The 24,475-nt window shown below is 39.2% G+C and overlaps 1 protein-coding gene across 1 annotated transcript in view; it reads right to left on the reverse strand.

The window, feature by feature from the left end:
- The window catches only part of LOC126455534 (uncharacterized), a 205,752-nt gene that overhangs the window by 157,972 nt on the left and 23,305 nt on the right, over window positions 1–24,475 (reverse strand). Inside the window, exon 3 of the mRNA XM_050091284.1 lies at window positions 13,656–13,876. Coding sequence (XP_049947241.1) covers window positions 13,656–13,876 — 221 coding nt within the window. The remainder of the gene's footprint in view (window positions 1–13,655; window positions 13,877–24,475) is intronic.

The following is a 24,475-nucleotide window of genomic DNA, read 5'->3' on the forward strand; positions in this document are numbered from 1 at the left end:
CCTTCTTTCTTGTTTAGCAAGTTCTTCTGTTTTCTTAAATAAGGTATTCCAAGATTTGCATGTTAGGAAAAACTTAATCACTGAATTTGTCTTAATTTATTTTATTGATGTAGTTAGTCATTGCAGAGTTTCTTTGCAGTGGAGGATTCTCCATGTCAGTGGGATAGATTTCTATTCTTCATCAATACCTAGAAAGATTAACCTTTAAGTGTGTGGAAGGAAGGTACTACTGAATGATAGACAACATGGTTATATGTGAACTGTTTTATCACATAGAGTGAATTTACAGTGCTTCCACACAATTACAACATCAAGAACATGCTGATAGTCTTTGCTTTTTATCCCCCACAGATCCTCTCCCTGGCATGCCAGAGACCTTTCAACCTCTCAAAGCTCTTGACATTCCCAAAGAGTTCCCCCCCCCCCCCCCCCCACCTATGGGGGAGTATGGAACACTGTGGGTTGCATTAAAAGTAAATGACGTGACAGACGACAGACCAGCCATGCTGTGGCTGGTGCATGAGCAAGACATGGTCAGACCATTTCTCTTTGAGGCACGTGCCATATGGCTCCTGCACAGTGCAGTTGTGGTGAGCTTTTTTGATACATTCAGCATATGGAGGTATTTGTTGTCTGACGTGGAGGGGGAAGGGGCATACTTGCAAATGGCATACAGGTGCTTGCACCAGATGTTGATATGACTGTCTGATGTGGCTGTAACATGATTCGGAGGTGATGTGCAGAACAGGCGATGCTGACTGTAGCTCTGCGAGTGACTGACTAGATGGTCCTGGTCCCAGAGGTGAGGTTTTGGTGGCGTCAGCACAGTCTGTTCACTTGTGTTGGAATCGGGTGGTCTGATGTCTGAGAGGCGCATTGTGTGGTCATCCTGCAGAATCCAAGCAAGTTTGAGCCTTGCAAGTGACACTGTTGTTGGTATGCTGCATACTAGCATGTTGAACATCTGTTTCTGTGGAACAGCACTTTGTAAGTGACTGTGTATGGTGGCTGGAGAGCTGGATGTATTGTGCCATCACATATCATTATGAACTCAAACCAGCGAAGGTTCTTATGAATGAAAATTTTTGGTTGTGTGTGTGATGACAGTGGTGGCATGTACACATCTGAATACGTGTGCAAACGTGGTCCACTAATATCGGCAGGTCAGTGTGTGCTGTGTCAAACCATGCTGTGCAAAGTCTGCCAGAAGCAATAGGGTTTTGCTGAATAGGATCTCAGCGAATGATACATGGATGTCATGTTTGTATGCCAACCAAATGCTGAGGAGCAACCATGGCAGTGCATTAGATCAGAACCCATCACAGCACATCAGAGCCACTGTATAGTCCTGTGCCACATCTCAACTATCCCATCGCTTTGTGAGTGACAAGATGTGGTGTATGTGTGATTGATATTGCACTACTGCACAGGTAGCACAGGGCTGTGAAGAGAGGTGACACAAACTGCTGGCCCTGGTCAGTGGGGATCTCTTCTGGGATTCTGAAGTGCATGTTCCACATTTCTATAAATGTGCATGCCATCATTTACATTGCAATATTGCAGATCAGTACTGCCTGAACTCATCTCAGTGTTCTATTCATAGCCAAAAGCACGTACTGGAAGCATTCTGATCAAGTAAGAGGTGCTACAATCTTGGTATGTACTTATTTAAGCTTGTTTTGGGTATCAGAAAGCGTCCAGCTGTGCCTGGGTGTGTCGGTCAGTTTTGCTTCATTGACAGGTTAGACACCTTGCGCCCACCTTCTACTGTCTTGCTTAACCCCAGGCCCCATAAATCTGGCCATGACAAGGTGCATTGTTGTTCAGATTCCTGGGTTGCTCAAATTGTGTAGTCTGTTGTACACTTTCCGTCACATTCTGAGTGACACGATGAGGTGTATTCTGTCTTGGGACATGTTGCACAGCAGTGTTATCTCAGTACTGGGTAAAGTTTGGCATTCAATATGAACGTTGGTCATCTGATCTTGTCATGAGTTAATTGGTACAAGGGTCATTGGGTTCCTCTGTGACCACAAGTTCACAGCCGTATTGTAACAAAATTGCACCAATCCACGAGAGATAATATGTGATTATGTTCACTGCCGCTTGAACATAGCGGATGTCAGTAGTGTACTTTGAAATGAGGTCTGAGTGGTAGAAATTGTGTGGGCTGACATCTTGAGGCGAGTTCTTGATTGTGTCCACAAGTGGGTTACAATCGGTGCAAACCATTATGTTGCACCCTTCTATGTCCTCTCAAGAAAGTTTGTTCACAGCTTAGATTCTGAGTAGCTCATGACTGAAGGCAGAGCACCTATACTGGGAAGACATGAGCTTCTTGGAGAAGAATCTAAGTGGCTATGGTACAATGCTGAAGATTTACTGCAGCACAGTCCCCATCATGTTGTTGCTAGTGTCTGTTGTAAGGGTGAGTTGCACATTCATGTTGGAATGGGCTAGGGTGAGTAGTGATTGTTTTGAGGTGTAGAATGCTTCTTTTATGCTCACCATCTATTTGACCACTTTTCCATGTTTGTCCTTTCTGGCCAGCACATCTTTCAGCAGCTGTTATGTAGTAGCACATGTGGTAAGTTAAGGCAGTAAAGGTTTAGTCTGCTGACAAAATGATGTAAGTTGTGATATGCCTTCAGTAGATGCAGGTTCTGGACCATGCACACATGCTCCACCAGGGGATGGATGCCATCTTCTGTTCAGTGTGTGGCCCAGGAAAGTAACCTCAGGTTGTTTCAGCTAAGATTTAGACTTGTTAATGATACCTTCCCTTCATGGAGGGCAACTAACACTTGCTCTAAATGAATTGAGTGGGCATTGAGGTTAATGTAACAGATCAAAATATCATCTAAATATGTGTAGCAGTGCAGGAGGTGAAAGAAGAGCCTAAAAATGATTTGTTACCTTGTTTGGGCCGCATTCTTCAAACCATATGCCATACAATGGTACTTGAAGAGCCCAAACGGAGTAATAATGGCAGTTTTCATTATGTTGTCTGGGTGCATTGTAATCTGCAGGTATGCCCATTTACAGTCAATGAACTGAAAATTGTTGTGACTGCAGGTGTATGAATAAAATCTTGTTTGTTAGAAATCGGGTAGCTGTCATGAACTGCCCTAGAATTAAGAACCCGGTAATCACAACAGAGCCTTATGGTCAGAGCTACATGAGACTAGCAAATAAACTTAGAAAATTTAGCATTTTAAAATTTGAATTTAGCTTTTTATATCTGAATTTATCATTTACTTTTTTGGTTTCTTTATGCAGTTAAACGACAAAATTCTTACCTTAAAGTTTGATTTTTCTTTTTCACTCTTCCCAGTTTTTTTGTAATAACAAAAAGAAGAAGAAAATAGGAAATTGATTATTTATGGAACACATCATCATAATTTTATTTCTCATTCAAATTACCACTCACTATACACCAATATGAAAATTTTTATCTATTGAATGCAGTCACTGAAGTTGTTTCAATAGTGTCTGGCTTCATTGACCTCCTCCTGTCACTTACAATTAAATTGTATGTAGAGAAGTACCTCTCCACATCCACACTATTGATAGGTGCCCATAGTGTAGATAAAGCAGCATTTCCAAATTCGTCATATTTAAGCTTTTCAAGTAGGAGAAGCTGCAATATATCAGGCTTCTCATCACGCCTCAAACAGTCAATAAGGTGTCGATGGAATGATGAATATGCCTCAATAAAACTGTCAGTTGGAATCCTGTCAAATTTCGGGATTGTTTTTGCTATATTAACAACAGCAGAATTGTCCAAATGTAACTTCGCACCACAAACTGCAGGACTGAAGAGCTTGCCAATGTTTTTGTAAAAAATATTAGCTGGGTCTGGTGCTGTGTGTTTACATAGCTTTGGTAAACTTTTCATAGCAGTAGATTTAAGACAACTTTTTGCAGATGCTTTCCGTGCCTTGTTTTGGAATGTGTTTATATAATTAATAGTGCCTGTTGAAAACCAACCTCCAGAATTTCTTTTCAGTATTGATTTAATACTCTCAAGTTCCTCCCATAACAAATGTGCAAATGGGTAAGTCGTTCCCTCTAGTGTTGTGGTGAAACTAACAATGCTAGCACATTTGTCACTTACAAATTTGCATTGCAGGACGACTATATCTGAGGCAGCTACATTTTTTAAGTGATCCAGAATTAGCTCAATGGCAGCATTTTTGTTTTGCAGTGATCTGAAAAATTTGATGATAGCTGTTAAGTATGTGTCCAAGTACTTCACTGCATGGAACCAAGGATTCCACCTCGTGATTATCGGGTTGGGAAAAAGGTTTTTTAGCAGGTGAGGATATTTTTCTTGGAGAAACAGAAGGTAGGCACTTTTCATTTTGCGAGAGTGCAGGAACGCCATTTTCACTTTACTCACAATAAAATTTAGCTCCTTTTGTTCTTTCATAAAGACGTCACCGACTAAGTTCATTTTGTGGGCCCAGCACTTGAAATTTATTAAATGGTCTCCAATCAGTACTTCAGTACTTGAAGTGCATCAAAACAACATCCCATGTATGCAGCAGAGTCTGATACTAAACCCACAACATTTTCATATTTAATGCTGTAGTCTTTTAGGGTATCCACTATGGCCTGGGCACAAGTACTTCCGTTAGCAACATCTAAAAAATTGCATGAAGCCAGATACAGTTTCTGTTCAGAAGTTGAGGTCATTGTCCGAAATAAAACAGCAAATATGCACCTTCGATTTTTGTCACTCGTTTCGTCAGTAATAATCACAATACGTACATCCTACCTACATCCTGTACCTACTCATCATCCAGATGCTCACACACAGGGAAACTGATGAAGGGGGCCAGTTCTATCCGAATTTGGCCCAACACAACGAATCCAGAACAAGTAGTCAACACTCAGGTGGACGTTCCGTTACTTTATAGTCAAATTAGTTTTAAAGACCCTCTACCTAATAATATATGCAGTAGTAATTTCGTTATGCACTTGAACATAAGAGGTCTGTCTGAAGGAATGATCAGGAAGCTTTATGATATAGAAATTTTGCTAGAAAGTGTGAAACAATCTGTGAAAGTAATATGCCTTAATGAACATTGGCTAAAATCTGAAAATATCAGTCTCCTAAATAAACTTACAGGTTATAAACTGGCTACCAGCTTTTGTAGGACCAATAGGTATGGAGGCTCTTGCATATTAGTTCATTCCACGGTAGACTATGATATCAGACAGAATTTTAGCCATCTGAATGAAGAAGGCACATTTGAAAGTTGTTGTATAGAACTTAAAGAGTATAACACACTAATTATCAGCATATATCGCACCCCTGGGTACCATATAAGCTCTGTATTTTTAGATAAGTTTGATACATTGCTACATAAATTAAAATGTGAGAAACTGTACAAGAAAGTGGTTATATGTGCTGACTTCAACATAGATGTAAGGACTGATGACAAATTTTCTTCACACTTAAAGAACCTGGTAGCCACAAATGGGCTAAATCTCAATTTCGATCAGTATACAAGAATTACAGCAAGCTCTGAAACATGTATTGACAATATTGTAAGTAGTTATAATTATTATGTAAAAGAAAAATTTCTTCTAGATTTAGGAGTATCAGACCATAAAGCACTATTTGTATCACTACCGAAGCAAAATTCAGTCTGCACAACAAAAAGATGTAGGAATTTCAGTCAAGAAAATGTGGAAGTATTTTGCAAAAAACTAAGCCAAAGCAAGTGGACAGTCAGCAAACACACTTCCACAAGTGACAATTACAATAACTTTTTAACTGAATTTTTGGGTGTATTCAATGAATGCTTCCCTTTTGTAACAGTGAGGACCAGGTCCCAAAAAAGTAGACCCTGGGTAACAAAAGGAATTAGAGTGTCTAGTGCTACTAAGAGGAAACTGCATATGGAGGCAAAAGTAAATCGAAGCCCTCAATTTCTTAAGTATGTAAGCACATACAAAAAAACATTTGACAAAATAGTTAAACTAGCAAAACGTACTGCAAATAACGACTTCATTTCAAATGCAACAAACAAATCAAAAGCTGTTTGGTCTGTTATAAGAAGTGAAGCTGGCAGTGAGGCAGAGAGAAAATGCCCTTCTAAAATAGTGATAAATGGTAGAGCTGTTACAGAACCCAGTGCCATTTGTGAATCATTCAATGACTTTTTCATAAATTGTAACAAATTTGGTGACTGTTCACCGCCAAATACAAAGCCCAATATGACAGATAGCAATTGCACATGTTTTAAGTTTTCTCATGTTTCCATCTCAGATGTCATCAAAATCATAATGTCCCTAAAAAATTCAAAATCTGCGGAGTGGGATGAGGTCCCCACTGAAATAATAAAAATAGTCCGTCACAGTATTGCATATCCACTCTCTTTCATAATCAACCAATCATTTGATGAGGGATGTTTCCCAGATCGATTAAAATATGCAGAAGTTCGGCCCATACACAAAAAAGGCAAACAAGACGAATTGGGCAACTATAGGCCAATTTCACTGTTACCAATTTTCTCAAAAATATTTGAAAGAGCTGCATGTGATCAGATTGAAAATCACAATTCATCTAACAGCATTATCTTAGGCAATCAATATGGTTTCAGAAAGGGCCGCAGCACAATCCATGCAATAAATGAATTAGTCACAAAAGTCAGCAGATGTCTTGATGATAGAATGTGTGTGTCAGGCATCTTTTGTGACCTGTCCAAAGCCTTCGACACAGTAAATCATGACCTGCTTCTCCAAAAATTGGCACGCTATGGTTTTCAAGGCAAATCTCTTAGCTGGATGTCATCATATTTGGCAAACAGAAAACAAAGAGTACTTATTAACATCAACGGCAAGAAATTTCTCTCTGGCTGGAAAAACACTCAATTAGGTGTTCCACAAGGCTCAATATTAGGGCCACTGCTTTTTCTATATTATATTAATGATATGCCATATCAGGTCCAGTCTGATACTATCCTCTATGTAGATGACTCAACAGCTGTAGTCTGTTGTAAAAATGAGGTAGACCTAATTCGTCATATTGAACAAACACTTGGGGAAGTGGAGGCATGGGTCAAAAACAATAACTTGACATTAAATTTTACGAAAACAGAAATTGTTCATTTTACCAGAAAACAATCTGCACAGTCTATAAGTGAAATAAGGTATATGGACAAAAAATTAGAGACTGCAGACTGTGTCAAATTCCTTGGCGTGTTAGTCAATAAAAACCTGTTATGGAGTCGCCATGTGGATAACATACTGGGTCGACTGAATAGCCTTGTATATATTATGAATATCTTGTATAGTATTACTGATTTAGCTGTAAGAAAAACTGTATATAATGCATATTTTGTTTCAGTCATTAGGTATAGTATAATTTTCTGGGGGTCTGAAAAAAACAAATTTACTTAGAGCTTGTAGACTACAAAAAAGAATCATCCGAGCAATGGTGGGAGCAAAACCAAAGCAACACTGCAAACCTTTATTTGTAAAACTGGATCTAATGAGCATTCCAAGCATATACATCTATGAAACTCTCACTTTCACGAAAAGAAACCCACAACTTTTTGAGAGCAACTTCTTCTTGCATCAATGTGATACAAGACATAGAACGAGCTACATGTTACCTACCCACCGTTTAAAATCATATGAAAAAACCCCATACTACATGGGCATGAAATTTGTAAATAAAATATGGAAAGATATGGATGACCCAAATATAAAAGGCACCAAAAGAGACCTGGAAAAATATCTGAAAGATAATGTTACTATAGTGTAGAAGATTTCATGAATGGTAACAATGCATTATAATTGTAATTAAAATACCTCTTTGAAGATGTTACACCATGTATATTATTAGTTTATTGTCTATTTTTAGTATTGTTATATATAGTGTAAAAACTGACAAGTCACCTATGTCACAATCTTTGATTGTATAAGGCATGTTATGTGATAATAAAAATTGAATTGAATTGAATTGAATTGAATTGAATTGAATCTCTGATTTCTTCTTTCATTTTGTCACTGCACTTACTGTCTATCTGAACTTGGTATACAACCAGCACCGGGTACATATTTGTTCAAAAAAGACCTAACTTCAACGTTATCTAATTTTGTCAATGGTATGTTGGCCTTTAAACACATTTTAACTATATCGTGGTGCACACATTCATTGTCAGTTTTCACTTTTTTGGCTCTGTCTAACATCTCGCCAATAACAGCTTGCCTCTTTGATGAAGTTCCTGCAACCACTGCAGACACTTTTTTTGCCCTGTGACTAGCACTATTAATGTGTTTTTCTAAATTGTCCTTCTTTTCCCAGTTGAGCTTCTCATTACAAAATCGACACATAAAAGTGTTTTATCGTGAACATAAAAACCTTCTTCTTTAGGATAGCCACTGCATCGCTCCAGCAAACTGACTTTATGCCTACCCATTTTTAACACACTATTATCACTTCGCAACACTCACAAAACGTTACATACACGTGTTTACACCATATGGCCAGATCCACACACTTCGGCCAACAAACATTGGTGCCAAAGCGTTGGAGTAGAATCCAACTCACGTATGCGCAGAAGCAATGGTCAGATCTTACTGGAGTTGACTGAAGTAGGCTATCTCAAACCTAATGTAAACACACAACTGATTATGAAGCATATCAGATTGTGAGGTTACGTCGTATTTTTAAAAATTTTCGGTTAATGTGGATGGAGAGACGTTTTGTGCAGTTCAGGAGAAGTAGGAAATTAGACTGAGCATGAAATTGTCTACTTCTACTTTTTAATTGAAGAGTAACAGCCATTGCGGTAACTAGAACAGCTGATATACAGACATCATTTGTGTAAATCGGTTGAGCAAAATCGCTAAAACAAGGAAATGAAATTTGGTTTTTATCTTACGGAAAAATCTTGATTTTAATAGTTTTCACTAAAATATGCTAATTTCAATGAATTTTGCTGAAATCTGCAAATTTTAATAAATTTCGCTGAAATGCGTTGATGTTGCATTTTATCGCACATTTATAGCATAAACAAATTTCACGTAGCTCTACTTATGGTACTTCTTATTTCACTAGAAGTTTGATCCAGGAAGCCCACAGACTGCCTGACGGTTGCATGATCCCCACTTGGAGCGGTTCATCAGTAGCATTTTTTGTGATCTGCAGATCTACTGAACAGAGGTGGCATGTTTTACGATGGCTGGACAGACTTGTCATTACAATGTGCTGCATTGTACTATCTTTAACCACACACGTGAGTGCTAGGGAGTGGGAGGTGGGCACGGCACTGGTTGTGGGTGCCATATGGCACTGCCATCGTCAGCTCTCATACAAGTTCAGTACATTTCAGGTGGCATAGGTTGCGGCATCTTCTGTGCCAAGCATGAGGCATTTGAGTGTATTGTGTTAATGGCATGGTGATGATCGATTCCCATGAACAGATGATTTACAAGCACTGGTTCAGCAGCATTTGATATCATGGTGAGCTGCAGGTCCATCAGCAGGATGACAAACCGTAGAGTCCATGGAGCTGTGTTGCATAATAGGTTAGTATCAATGTTAGTTCATAGCTGGCACCAGTATTGTTAAGGTTTGTTGAGTTGTGGATGCCGGTCATACAGTGCCTCATAAAATTATTCAAAAAAATGAGAAAGTCAGAGTAGTAAGAACATTTTAACAGTGTCCTGTTTGTTCATCTGTGGTAATGGAAAGATGATATCATTGATTAGATCTGCCTGTTTGGCCAGATAACAGAGGATGTTCACATATTTTGTAATGTTGTTGAATATTCCAAATGACTCAAAAAGACTTTCAGCCATGGCAAACCACTGTGTTGGGTGGTCTTTGTTGAATGGTGGCAGTTTGGGGTAATTAACACTCTTTGGAGGTGAAGATTGTGGGACACAGGTATGGTAGTTCAGTGTGGGTGGTGATTTCGCCTTCAGTGGTTCATAAATGTCCCCCAGTGTGGCTTTACAATATGTGGCTATCCAAGGTCATGTCACATGGAATGCATGGGAGGCATGAGCCTGTTGGGAACGTTATGCAGAAAGGTTTGAGCTCTTGTAGAACTGACTGTTGGACAGACGACTTGTGTGCTCTGGTTAGCGTTTGTTGCATGGGATAAGCTGATTGGCAGTCAGTAAAACTGATGCATAACTGGTTGCAGAGAGGTGTAATTGAGATGCTCATATTTAGAATGTGATGCAGTAAACACAGGTGGAAAAGAATCAGCAGTTGCACCATGTTACGATAGGCACTGACATGTTAAATAGTTTGTGGAGGCATGGTCCAGTTTGAGCTTTTGTGCAACTGCTGCATAGTTTAGCCCTGCTGACGATAGTCCATAATACAGAGCTAGTTTGATGAGAACTGGATGCAACTTGTTATAATCTAACCTGAGCATGCTATTTGTGGTTGGTAAGACACTAGCACAAGAATTGTGTTGGATAGTATTCTGAATTGTTGCACTGTCCAATGAACATTATCCAGGGCACTATGTAATAAGCAAACAGCATGTGGTAAGATGGCTGCCAATTGTTTGTTCAGCACATCGGACCATGTTGGTATGGAGTTTGGGTGCTCATATCCAACACACAGTGCAGAAGATGTGGAAGGCGCAAGATTCACATTTGATGTACGCTGTGGAATAAACTGATTCAAAGAACAGTCTGTTGGTGTATTGTCCTCGAACTATAATAAGAGACCATTGTTGTGAGTCATTGATGAAATTGTTCACTGTCCATGTGATCATTATAGAGATTAACAACACTCTCACTTCCAACTGTATAATCAGCACAAAAATGACATTGTTCTTTATGCACTGTACTCAGGTTTCTGATGTAATCAGCACTGATTCGGTGGTTCTGTAGATTGTGTTGGTCACCTTGTTATCAAGGGATCTGACTGAATATCATTGAACAGCAAAATGACACACATTCAGAGGGAAACATGGTGTCACCAATGTGGAAGTAAACTAGTAAGCCATACTAGAACCACTACTGAATCATGTACGATATGGTTTTACATGAAACAATGGAAATTCCACGTTGCAACTCAATGAGTCACCTTTATGGCGAGTAGCAATCTATCACAATATGGTTATACATGAATTGTTTTATTGCATAGAGATAATTTACAGAGCTTCCTCACTGTTAAATCAAGAATGCACTGCTAGTCTCTGCTTTTTCTCCCCCAAAGATTCTCTCCCTGGGATGCCAGAGAGTTTTCAAGTTCTCGAAGCTCTTGTTGTTCCCACAAGAGTAGGTGTATCTGTGTTTCTTCACTGCCATGACCACAGGAACTCTTTCTGTTACTTTCCTTTGGACATGGCTAAGACCAGTCCCATTACACTTTTGGCTTCACTGGATGACTACTTTGGATGAAATCACTGGAATTTCCATAAATTCAGTAAGTCTCTTAACAACAAATCCTGCACCATTTGTAGCCTCATTAGCATTAAGGTCACTTATGAGCTCAGTTCAAGCAATTTCTTAAAAAAACTTTTAATGTGAGGATCTTGCTACAAGGTCCAAAAGGACATAACTCAGTCAATTTCTTTCCCAGACATTTCATGAAATTAGTGTTACCTAGATTCCATAAACACAACCATGCACAAAAACTGCTTGCAGTAAAGCCTTCCAGACTATTTGTTTCCTCAGTTGCAGATAAGATTTGAGAAAATCGTTTTTTTGTTAATATTTTGTCAAGATATCTTTCTGGTACACACAAAACTTCCCTCATAAAAAGAATAAGGCCTCCTCTAGTTGCGGGCACAATGTCAAAACAATGAGTCTATGCTTTTGTAAATTATGACAATACGCATCTCTGTAAGTTCTTAATCAAATGTATAGATGGCAGATAAGTAGTCTTCACACCTATGTTTAAGAAAAGTAAGAACAACAAATCTCTCGTAAAAGGTACATTTTCTGCCCACGTTGTAGATGTACATTTACTTGATGACAAACTATTTTTTACTTGAATCATGAATGTTTTGGTCCAGCACCATGTTTTATTTTCCTATTATGTATCTTTGGTCTCATGTTGTCAGTGACATCCTCACTAAATCCCAAAATAATTTTTTTACATTTTTTTCCCCTCTTTTGTCACATTAAGATGCCTCGAAAGCTAAACTTCCTGTCTAGTGGTCATGTCTGTGTTCTTTACCTACCAGTACATAGATTGCTTGATTGTACACTGCTGGAATAAAAATACTACACCTTTTCCAATTCACTCAATATTTATTGTTGCTAAATGCATATGGAGTATATGAAATGGTTACATTTATAGATCAATAGTTCAAGTGGTTCTGAGGTACCAGGTATTGACCTATGCTGAAACTCCCATATTAGTACATGGTGTAGACTCTATGGGCACTAATGCAGCCACTGACTCTGGTATCCAGTCAGTCATGTAGATGAAGAATACTGTACTGGAATACATTATGCCATGCCTGCTTGACCTTTTCATGTAGTTATGTATGAGCTACTTGGTTGACGAGTCACAGGAGTCACTCCTTGTCCCATCATATCCCACACATGTTTGATTGGAGAAATGTCTGAAAATCATGTTGACAAAGGAAGTTGCTGCACATTTTTCAGAGAATGTTGAGTTTCATGGGTAGTCTGTTGGTGACCATTATCATGTTGGAGCAACACATCACCTTCCTGTTGCAAGAATGGCAAAAGAACAGATCTAACAACATTCTACACATACTGAGCTCAGGTTAGCATTCCCTCCAGAAACACTAAAGGTGAACCAGAGTCATAGCTTATCACACTCCAGCCTGTAAGCCTGGGACGGAGCCATTGTGTCTTAGACTAATGTACTCTATGAGACAGCGCTCACTGGATCAATGTTGTATGCACAAATGAGTATTGCATGCATGCAGGCAGAATCCGCTTTCATTGCTGAACACCATGGCACTCCATTCTGTTATCCTCTTGATCCTCTGATGGCACCAGTAGAGCCATGCATGTCAATGCTGTGGCCTGAGTGGAAGCAAGGCTAGAGATACGGGTCTCCTTAGTCCCACTGCTCACAAGCCCTCTTATCCATGTTGTGGTAGTGGTACAATCTGCCACTACTTCCTTTACAGTACAATGATATTGGCGTGTGTCTGTGGTGTGTGGACATCCACAAACTCATCTATGGGTGTGAGAGTGTACAAGTGACTACTGGTGCCAGCATCATTGCACAATTGACACAACACGTCCTACTTAACTAGCAATTCTCCAAAAGTACCATGCCATCTCTCAGAAGGCCACAATTTGACTGCTGTCAAATTCACTCATTTGCCCATACAAAGCACGTGTGCATTTCTGTGACATGGTTGCCTGTTTGCTTCACGTGTTTTCATCATACTGAGCCTTCTGCCTGTGAACACTCCCTACCCCAGGGTAGACACAGATTGCACTCTTACAGCTATGCCACTATTCTACCTGTTGGTGGATGATGCTGAAACCATTATCAGTACATCTGCTAATGCCAAGTGGCATATGCTGCTATCAGATCAAAACTGATGTTGTCTTTCCAGGCTTACTAATTTTATTTTCTGTCAGTGTATTTCTATCTTAAGTTTACAAAATGCCAATGTGACAATAACATGTTTTTAGCTTTTTTCTGTTAGTTACTGTCCAAATGAATACATTACCAATATTGCAGGCCCTGGTATGCGCTGGTTAACAACTGATACAGAACGCACTGCCCCACCAGCTGTAATACATCCAGGCTTGCTGCAGTCTTCTTCAACATCTGGGCAGTCTCCACATTGAATGCTCATTGTTGTGAATAAGCCAACAGTAAAATTGTAGTGACATATCATAGGATCTTCATTTTCTTTGCATTCTCTGTAACAGGGATGTGCTGTTCCACCTACAGTAAAAGAGAATAGGATAACTAACAATTGAAGAAAAAGCATTGAAACAAATATCTAGCTAAACACACTTTGTGTGCAGCTGTAACTGAAAAATTAAATTTATTGAACTGTCCTTCATATATTAAATGAAGGTTGTTACTCGCAGATTTATAATTTTTCAGGCCAATAGTCATAATGTCAGGTCAGTTGACACTAATGGTTTCAGAAAAGGCAAATCTACACAAACAGCTCTCTTCAGTTTCCTAAATCTTGTTTACAAAGCTATTGAGGACAAGGAACTGACATGTGGGTTGTTTTTTGACTTTTCTAAAGTGTTTGATCTTATAAATCATAATCTACTGCTGTTAAAACTGTAAAATTATGGTGTCCATGGTATTTCCTATGAGTGGTTCAAGTCATTTTTAACTGATAGGAAACGAAGAGTACAAATTTATCAGGATCGAAATGTGCACCATTCTGAATATAAAAGAGTTAATTATGGGGCGCCCCAGGGCTCGGTATTTGGACCATTGATTTTTATTAATGACCTACCACAACAGTTTTCAACAGCTGATGATACCAGCTTCATTATGAAAGGGAAGAATGATTATGAGATGCACCAAAAATTGGCAAAATAGCAGAAGTGGCAGAAAAATGGTTTAAAGATAACTGTTAGTTGTCAATCACAAGAAAACTGTATGGATGAACTTCAACCATATAAGGAACAAAAACAGGACCAATATAAAATTCACATTATCAAATAGCCAAATTCAGCAAAAGAATCACATAAAACTTTTAGTATTATGGGTGTATGAGCTTCTAAGATGGGAAAAACATGTAGAAATGATAACAAAAAATTAAGTAAGTACTGTTACATATTGAGAGTGCTTGAAGATTGCTGCAATACTGAAACCGTAGTGCTTATTATGCATATATTTATAGTCTACTGAAGTATGGTATAGTATTCTGGGGAAATATCCCTTTTGCAAAGGAGTCTTTCAAGCTCCAACAGAAAGCTGTAAGATTAATAAGTGATGTTGCTTGCAGAGCACTATGTAGAGGTATCTTTAAGAAATTAAAAATCATTACCTTACCATCTATATTTATATTTGAAAGCATCTGTTCATTAAAAACCACTAAGTTTCAACTTTGAACAGTGAGATCCTCAATTATCAAACAAGGAACAGGGATTACTATCATAGGGATGTGCACAGAAAATCAATATATCAGGATAGTGCTGTTTACAAACCAAAAATTCTGTATGGTGCATTGCCAGATAGCATCAAAAAATACCAAGCATTAATACATAAAAAAGAACTAAAAAATTTACTAATAAACAGCAGCTTCTACAGCATTAATCAATACTTGGAATTTTGCTCAAATCTGTAGGTCTGCTTCATAACTCTCTAAACAAAAATTCATAGTTAGCAACCATTCCTAGATAAAACCAAACTTCTTTCATCCATGTATTTATCTAATTATGCACCTAGTGTTTGTGTCATATGTTGCTATGCCTAGTTAACTAAAGTACTTGTATTTAATAGTTTTAGTAAAATCAACCAAGGGGTTTTGCTAGCTTTTATTCTTTCAGTACGTTCATTTATAATTTTATAATCAAATTAAAAAGAATAATGTTTTTGTTGTAAAGATGTGATGATACCAATGAAAAGATTTTGTACATGATGTAAATATGTAATATTTTGTACTGTTCTGTACTTTGATAAGTCAAATATCACGAATGTGATAATACGGGAACTAAATAAATAAATAAAATTAAATAAATAAATAAAATAAGATAAATATGCTGCCCAACATAATAGAATGGGTGGTGTTACTTCAATTGAAATGACATCATGTATTGCATATTTTTACTTAGTGGTTATATTGAAGTACCAAGGCAAAATATGTACTAGGAAACAACGGTAGACTCCCATAATAATCTTGTTGCTGGGGTTCCTTCCCACAGTAGATTCAGATTCATCATGTCAAAGTTTGGAGCAAAATAACTGATGATGGTTGAAGTAGAGAAGATATAAAATGTAGACTGGCAATTGCAAGGAAAGCATTTCTGAAGAAGAGAAATTTGTTAACATCGAGTATATTTAAGTGCCAGGAAGTCATTTCTGAAAGTATTTGTATGGAGTGTAGCCATGTATGGAAGTGAAACATGGACAATAAATAATTTGGACAAGAAGAGGATAGAAGCTTTCGAAATATTGTGCTACAGAAGAATGCTGAAGATTAGATGGGTAGATCACATAACTAATAAGGAGGTATTGAATAGAATTGGGGAGAAGAGGAGTTTGTGGCACAACGTGACAAGAAGTAGGGACCGGTTGGTAGGACATGTTCTGAGGCATCAAGAGATCACCAATTTAGCATTGGAGGGCAGTGTGGAGGGTAAAAATTGTAGAGGAAGACCAAGAGATGAATACACTAAGCAGATTCAGAAGGATGTAGGTTGCATTAGGTACTGGGAGATGAAGAAGCTTGCACAGGATAGAGTAGCATGGAAAGCTGCATCAAACCAGTGTCAGTACACAATTCCAGAAAAATGCACCATGTGGAAAAAAGAAGAAAATGCTGTAGAATCAATGAGCCAATGGTGCTTTACTTCAATAAACATGAGTGAAAGAAGTTCATTAGAAAAAAACAATATGGCCCCACTAAAAAATATGGAATGGAACTACAAGGACTGGATACATTGTGTGGATGGATTCTCATCAAGGTTCGAGCACTACTCTACCAGAGAACTACAAACACTTGAGCTTAGGAAAAATTGTTATTCTTCAGATTGCCCCATACTCCCCTAATGGACAGTAAGAAGATATTTGAAAGTAAAGTTCTATGTACTGACTTGACAGAAAATCGTAAGAAATTTTGGTCTTATGTCAAAGCGGTAGTTGGATCAAAACAAAATGTCCAGACACTCTGCGACCAAAATGGTACTGAAACAGAAGATGACAGACCAAAGGCCGAAATACTAAATGTCTTTTTCCAAAGCTGTTTCACAGAGGAAGACTGAACTGTAGTTCCTTCTCTAGATTGCCGCACAGATGACAAAATGGTAGATGATGAAATAGATGACAGAGGGATAGAAAAACAATTAAAATCACTCAAAAGAGGAAAGGCCGCTGGACTTGATGGGATACCAGTTTGATTTTACACAGAGTACGTGAAGGAACTTGCCGCCTTCTTGCAGCAGTGTACCGTAGGTCTCTAGAAGAGCATAGCGTTCCAAAGGATTGGAAAAGGGCACAGTTCATCCCTGTTTTCAAGAAGGGATGTCAAACAGATGTGTAGAACTATAGACCTATATCTCTAACGTCGATCAGTTGTAGAATTTTGCAACGCATTTTATGTTAGAGTATAATGACTTTTCTTGAGACTAGAAATCTACTCTGTAGGAATCAGTATGGGTTTCGAAAAAGACGATCGCGTGAAACCCAGCTCATGCTATTCATCCATAAGACTCAGAGAGCCATAGACACGGCTTCCCAGGTAGATGCCATGTTTCTTGACTTCCGCAAGGTGTTTGATACATTTCCCCACAGTCATTTAATGAACAAAGTAAGAGCATATGGACTATCAGACCAATTGTGTGATTGGATTGAGGAGTTCCTAGATAACAGGACGCAGCATGTCATTCTCAATGGAGAGAAGTCTTCCGAAGTAAGAGTGATTTCAGGTGTGCCACAGGGGAGTGTCATAGGACCGTTGCTATTCACAATATACATAAATGACCTGGTGGATGACATCAGAAGTTCACTGAGGCTTTTTGCAGATGATGCTGTGGTGTATCGAGAGGTTGTAACAATGGAAAATTGTACTGAAATGCAGGTGGATCTGCAGCGAATTGATGCATGGTGCAGGGAATGGCAATTGAATCTCAATGTAGACAAGTGTAATGTGCTGCGAATACACAGAAAGATAGATCCTTTATCATTTAGCTACAAAATAGCAGGTCAGCAACTGGAAGCAGTTAATACCATAAATTATCTGGGAGTACGCATTAGGAGTGATTTAAAATGGAATGATCATATAATGTTGATCGTCGGTAAAGCAGATGCCAGACTGAGATTCGTTGGAAGGATCCTAAGGAAATGCAATCCGAAAACAAAGGAAGTAGGTTACAGTACACTTGTTCGCCCACTGCTTGAATATTGCTCAGCAGTGTGGGATCCATACCAGGTAGTGTTGATAGAAGAGATAGAGAAGATCCAACGGAGAGCAGCGCGCTTTGTTACAGGATCATTTAGCAATCGCAAAAGCGTTACGGAGACGATAGATAAACTCCAGTGGAAGACTCTGCAGGAGAGACGCTCAGTAGCTCTGTACGGGCTTTTGTTAAAGTTTCGAGAACATACCTTCACCGAAGAGTCAAGCAGTATATTGCTCTCTCCTACATATATCTCACGAAAAGACCATGAGGATAAAATCAGAGAGATTAGAGCCCACACAGAGGCATACTGACAATCCTTCTTTCCACGAACAATACGAGACTGGAATAGAAGGGAGAACTGATAGAGGTACTCAAGGTACCCTCCGCCACACACCGTCAGGTGGCTTGCGGAGTATGGATGTAGATGTAGATGTAGAATAAATCCCGGAGGAAAACCACTGATTTCAGAAGTGACGTGTCTAGCAACATGGCAGCTGCAAGACGGAATGACAATAGTGTGGTGACAAAAGCTTCGAACTCTACACCTGTAAAGCTACTATGCACACTAATGATTTTGTCAGAGTGAAAAGAAAAGCATAGCTAGCAAACAACTTCAAATTATGCATCTTTAAACTGAAACATGGGTGGAGTTGATTGGGATAATCGAAACATAAGCCACTGCAGGACATCCATCAGAGGGAAAAATGGTACTTCAACTTGATAGTGCATTGCATTGACGCAGTTGAACAAAATGCATGGCAATTTCAAAGACATGAAGGTAATGGGAAACTGGATCATATCGAATTTCGTAGCCGTATTGTAACTTCCATCCTGGAAATAAATGCCCAAAGCCAAAAGAAACAAACTCACTTTAGGCCTGCTATATACACTCCTGGAAATTGAAATAAGAACACCATGAATTCATTGTCCCAGGAAGGGGAAACTTTATTGACACATTCCTGGGGTCAGATACATCACATGATCACACTGACAGAACCACAGGCACATAGACACAGGCAATAGAGCATGCACAATGTCGGCACTAGTACAGTGTATATCCACCTTTCGCAGCAATGCAGGCTGCTATTCTCCCATGGAGACGACCGTAGAGATGCTGGATGTAGTCCTGTGGAACGGCTTGCCATTCCTTTTCCACCTGGCGCCTCAGTTGGACCAGCGTTCGTGCTGGACGTGCAGACCGCGTGAGACGACGCTTCATCCAGTCCCAAACATGCTCAATGGGGGACAGATCCGGAGATCTTGCTGGCCAGGGTAGTTGACTTACACCTTCTAGAGCACGTTGGGTGGCACGGGATACATGCGGACGTGCATTGTCCTGTTGGAACAGCAAGTTCCCTTGCCGGTCTAGGAATGGTAGAGCGATGGGTTCGATGACGGTTTGGATGTACCGTGCACTATTCAGTGTCCCCTCGACGATCACCAGTGGTGTACGGCCAGTGTAGGAGATCGCTCCCCACACCATGATGCCGGGTGTTGTTCCTGTGTGCCTCAGTCGTATGCAGCCCAGATTGTGGCGCTCACCTGCACGGCGCCAAACACGCATACGACCATCATTGGCACCAAGGCAGAAGCGACTCTCATTGCTGAAGACGACACGTCTCCATTCGTCCCTCCATTCACGCCTGTCGCGACACCACTGGAGGCAGGCTGCACGATGTTGGGGCGTGAGCAGAAGACGGCCTAATGGTGTGCGGGACCGCAGCCCAGCTTCATGGAGACGGTTGCGAATGGTCCTCGCCGATACCCCAGGAGCAACAGTGTCCCTAATTTGCTGGGAAGTGGCGGTGCGGTCCCCTACGGCACTGCGTAGGATCCAACGGTCTTGGCGTGCATCCGTGCGTCGCTGCGGTCCGGTCCCATGTCGACGGGCACGTGCACCTTCCGCCGACCACTGGCGACAACATCGATGTACTGTGGAGACATCTCGCCCCACGTATTGAGCAATTCGGCGGTACGTCCACCCGGCCTCCCGCATGCCCACTATACGCCCTCGCTCAAAGTCCGTCAACTGCACATACGGTTCACGTCCACGCTGTCGCGGCATGCTACCAGTGTTAAAGACTGCGATGGAGCTCCGTATGCCACGGCAAACTGGCTGACACTGACGGCGGCAGTGCACAAATGCTGCGCAGCTAGCGCCATTCGACGGCCAACACCGCGGTTCCTGGTGTGTCCGCTGGGCCGTGCGTGTGATCATTGCTTGTACAGCCCTCTCGCAGTGTCCGGAGCAAGTATGGTGGGTCTGACACACCGGTGTCAATGTGTTCTTTTTTCCATTTCCAGGAGTGTAGAAACCGTGACAAGGTGTTTATAACGCAATGCTGGTTGGCATGTAAAGTGTTTCATGACCTGTCCTACAAAGTGACTGTTTAAACATGCATTTGATCTACTGTCAACTGCAATCAACTTTCACACATAATAAATTTCACTGTGTTTGTCATAAACAACATAATTATAATCTGTGGTAAACTTACACTTATATAACTGACATCCTACATACATAACACCCTGTTAATCATATAATAATTAGTCTTTAAGCATGAAACTACTTTTGACAGTTACATGATCCCCGTGTAACACATTTATGTAAGAAATACACAATTCTTTACAAGAAATTAATTCAGTCTCATCTGGGTTAAAACTGCAAGACTAGGAAGGATATAAAATAATAAAATTTATTTATTGTACATGTAAAGCATAGTAGGAAGAATATCTGATTAAATTTGTCAGTGGTCCAGGGGTGAGGTGTAACATGTCTATCCTTTGGGATAATGTATAAAAAAAAAAACAAAAGTGCTGTAACTTACCAAGTGAGAAAGCGTTGGTATGTTGATAGAGACAACAAAAAACACACAAACACTAGCTCTACAATTTTGCTTCCACAATTTTTTCTCAAAGTTCGGGGCTTTATTGTGAAAAACTTACAAAAAAAATTATGAGTCATAGTACTGCCCATCGCTGGCCACTACATTCTCTCATCTTTTGGATAGCATGAATCAATTCAATTTTGCACTTGCTCATATGATCGGAAGTGCTGAACAGCCAGACTGTATAATACTGATCAAAAAAGGTGGTAGTCAGAGAGAGAAACATATGGATAATGTGGGGGGAAGGATAGGACTTCTCATTTCAACTTTTCCATGTATATTTTGACAGGTTTTGCGACATGGGGCCGAGCACTGACCTGCTGGAAAATTACCTTTCATGTCTTTTGCTGTATTGTGGCCATGTGTGTTTCAGTGCTGGGCATGAACACATCATTTGCTTTTGATAACGATGTCATGTGACTGTCTTCGTCTGTTTCAGTAGCTACGAAAACATTCTGTCTTCCTCCAACATGCCAGTCTTCGACATCAAAATCACCATTCTTAAGGCATTGAAAACATTCTCTGCATGTTCTTTCACTACTAGTTCCCTCACCATTGGTCCTACCCAGCATTTTAAGAGCCACAGTCACAGATTTCTTCATATTAAAGCAGAAAATTAAAACTTCCTGCAAATGGCGAGAAATGGGTACATAAGTTGATGTACTTAATCGAGTATAACCTTATGATGCAATCACAAATCAACCAATATTTTTATGGCATTATCTTTACAGATGCCTAAGCGTATTGTGTTACACCTATGACCAACCACCTGGACCCCACTTGCCGCTACTGCCATCTATAACAAAATGGCAGAAGCAATGTTGTAGACCTAATAGTTTAATGGTTTTACCTTCAATGCCATAGAATTCAGTTTTACAGAAGTGATGTGTGCTCTACACAGTCAGAAGCTTTACTTAGATAACAAAAAGTGGCTTGAGAAAAGCCTGTATCCTCAAATGTTTGATGTATGTATTTGACTACAGAGTCAACTATTTGACAAATTTTTCCTAAAACTGTACTGTGATTCACTAATTATTCCTAGATTTTCAAAGTAAACATATAATTGTTGGAAAATTACACATTCCAGTACTTCAGAAAAAGCCAGGACAACATAAATTGGCCTGTAACTTGAAGGTGAGTCAGTATCTCCTTTTTTGTGTACTGGAACTACACTAGACACTTGTAGCTCATCAGGAAAATATCCCTCAGCAATGCACTTTTTTATGCAACACGTTAAGGGATACACAATACAATCTATTACTTTCTTTAATATGTTAAAATATGTGTCATATATATCTACACTGTTTGATGTTTTTAGATGTTTTACTATTCTAAGAGACTAAGAACAGTAAAACGGCTAAAACCTCCAGAGAGTGTAGATATATGTGACATATCTTGCAACATGCTAAAGAAAGTAATAGATTGTGTTGTGTATCCCTTAACATACTGAATTTAGGGAAGAAAACAGGAAACAATCCGTTATTTAGTCAGAGTTTTATACAAATGTTCAGTGTGAACCAGGTTGTGGAGAACCAAGATGTGGATCAGTTGATCCATTTTTCCACTTGTTTGGTTCATCTTGAAGAATTTATCCAGTTATGCTCACCGTCTGAAGCTCAGCAAAGAACAATGATAAAATATTATATATAAATGTGTTATTTACTTAGTCTTACTCCAAACTATAAATTGTTCAGTAGGTTGCACATAAAATTTAAGTAAAGAATTTGTAGCTTTATTTTTTTTCTGGCTCCAGTTACTCATAATTCACTTTTGTTTACAAAATTCATGAGTTTTGCCCTCTTGGTGCAAATTTTAGTCCCAGTTACATTATTTAACAAAAGTCAGAAAGCCACTTCATAGCACTGAATATTGTACTAAATCTGAGTATAGGTGAATATAATCCAAGTTGTCAAACCTGGTTCTAAAATATGAGCATGAATTTCTCTGACTTCATGAGTTTTGCCCTCTTGGTGCAAATTTTAGTCCCAGTTACATTATTTAACAAAAGTCAGAAAGCCACTTCATAGCACTAAATATTGTACTAAATCTGAGTATAGGTGAATACAATCCAAGTTGTCAAACCTGGTTCTAAAATATGAGCATGAATTTCTCTGACTTCTACAGTACAGTTACAAGCAAATGGAGATTAATCAGTAGTGGAGAATGGAAGATGTTCTGTTGTGTGTCTCTGCACTAACGGACCTACCAACAGTAAATTTTCATTATTTAATAGCTTTTATTCAGAGGGATCTTGGAATGTTGTATTATAATTCTACAGGCAACTAGTTACACATAGTGAAGCAAAGTCTACTGTACCCAAATACTATCTCATGTCTTTGTTGTAACAGGCATGATCAAAAAATAGAAAGTGTCTGCTAATGGCACATATGACTTAAAGCAAAAATGTATATAGTGAACATACATGTCTGCTACCCATCCTACCCCACTTATAAGAGAGAAATAAAACATGAAAGAAAAATTAACACTGTCACCCCAATGTTAATTTATTTCAGTTCAGGTGAGTTTCTCAGCCCACTCCTTTCACAAGTACTGATCAGAAGCAGGGCATTGAAGCTTGGCTTAGCAATGCAGTTACAGGAATTTGATAAAATAACACATACTTATATGTGTATTACATATTATTCCTACACATTAACACATTATATTCCTCCAGACTTCAGATGTCTGTATGATGAACACTCAACAAGTATTTTACTGATGCATTTTACTCACATTTATGAAGAATGAAACAACAGCACAGCCAACAGTATTGTGCTACCATGATAACTAGTCTTTTGCTGCACAGAATGCTGGAGACAGAGAAAGAGAACCACAATGCTCACGGTTGTTGAGTGGGTTGGAGCTGTGGTGAAATTACTTCCCTCCATATACATTCTGAGCTGACAACTCAATCGCGCCATACAGATCAGATGGATTTAATGAAAGCGCATTACAGAGATGTTCATGTTGAAATGTGGTGCTTATTTGTAGTAATGGCTATGAAGTGAATTATATGGAGGCTCTCATAACCCAGGTACTCAATAAGTGGAAGAGAGATGACTTTTGAACACCTATTTAAAATCTGGGCTGACAGTGTGTAACAACACCGTTAGAACGCATAGGTTGGCATTGTTCCAACAATGATGCCTTCCAAGTTCTACAGACCACCATTAATAAGAGGAAGGGACCAAGTTAATGGTGGCAGCATTGTATAAGCTATTTTCATAAAGGATATAAACTGGAAGATATATGTGACATTATCGGTAATCATGTGTACTCAACTTTCGTAGTGCATGCAACTGCTGGTTACGAAATAAACACCATTAAATTAGTGTCATCAAAATGTTGGAAAAAATGCCATGTTATTAATAGTTTTTCACAGAGCACTTCCTGTGGAATACCAGTATTCCACAGAACATAGTTTGGAAAACCCTGCTGCCAAGTAATGTTGATACAGCAGTAGTAGCCAGATCACCTCTGATTTGCATTACAGAACTTTCTTTTACTTACACCATCAACTTTATACTATAGACCACATCATACGAATGATGATGGAAGAAGGAAAG

The sequence above is a fragment of the Schistocerca serialis genome, chromosome 2 (genome assembly GCF_023864345.2).
Source record: "Schistocerca serialis cubense isolate TAMUIC-IGC-003099 chromosome 2, iqSchSeri2.2, whole genome shotgun sequence".
NCBI classification, from domain to species: Eukaryota; Metazoa; Arthropoda; class Insecta; order Orthoptera; family Acrididae; genus Schistocerca; species Schistocerca serialis.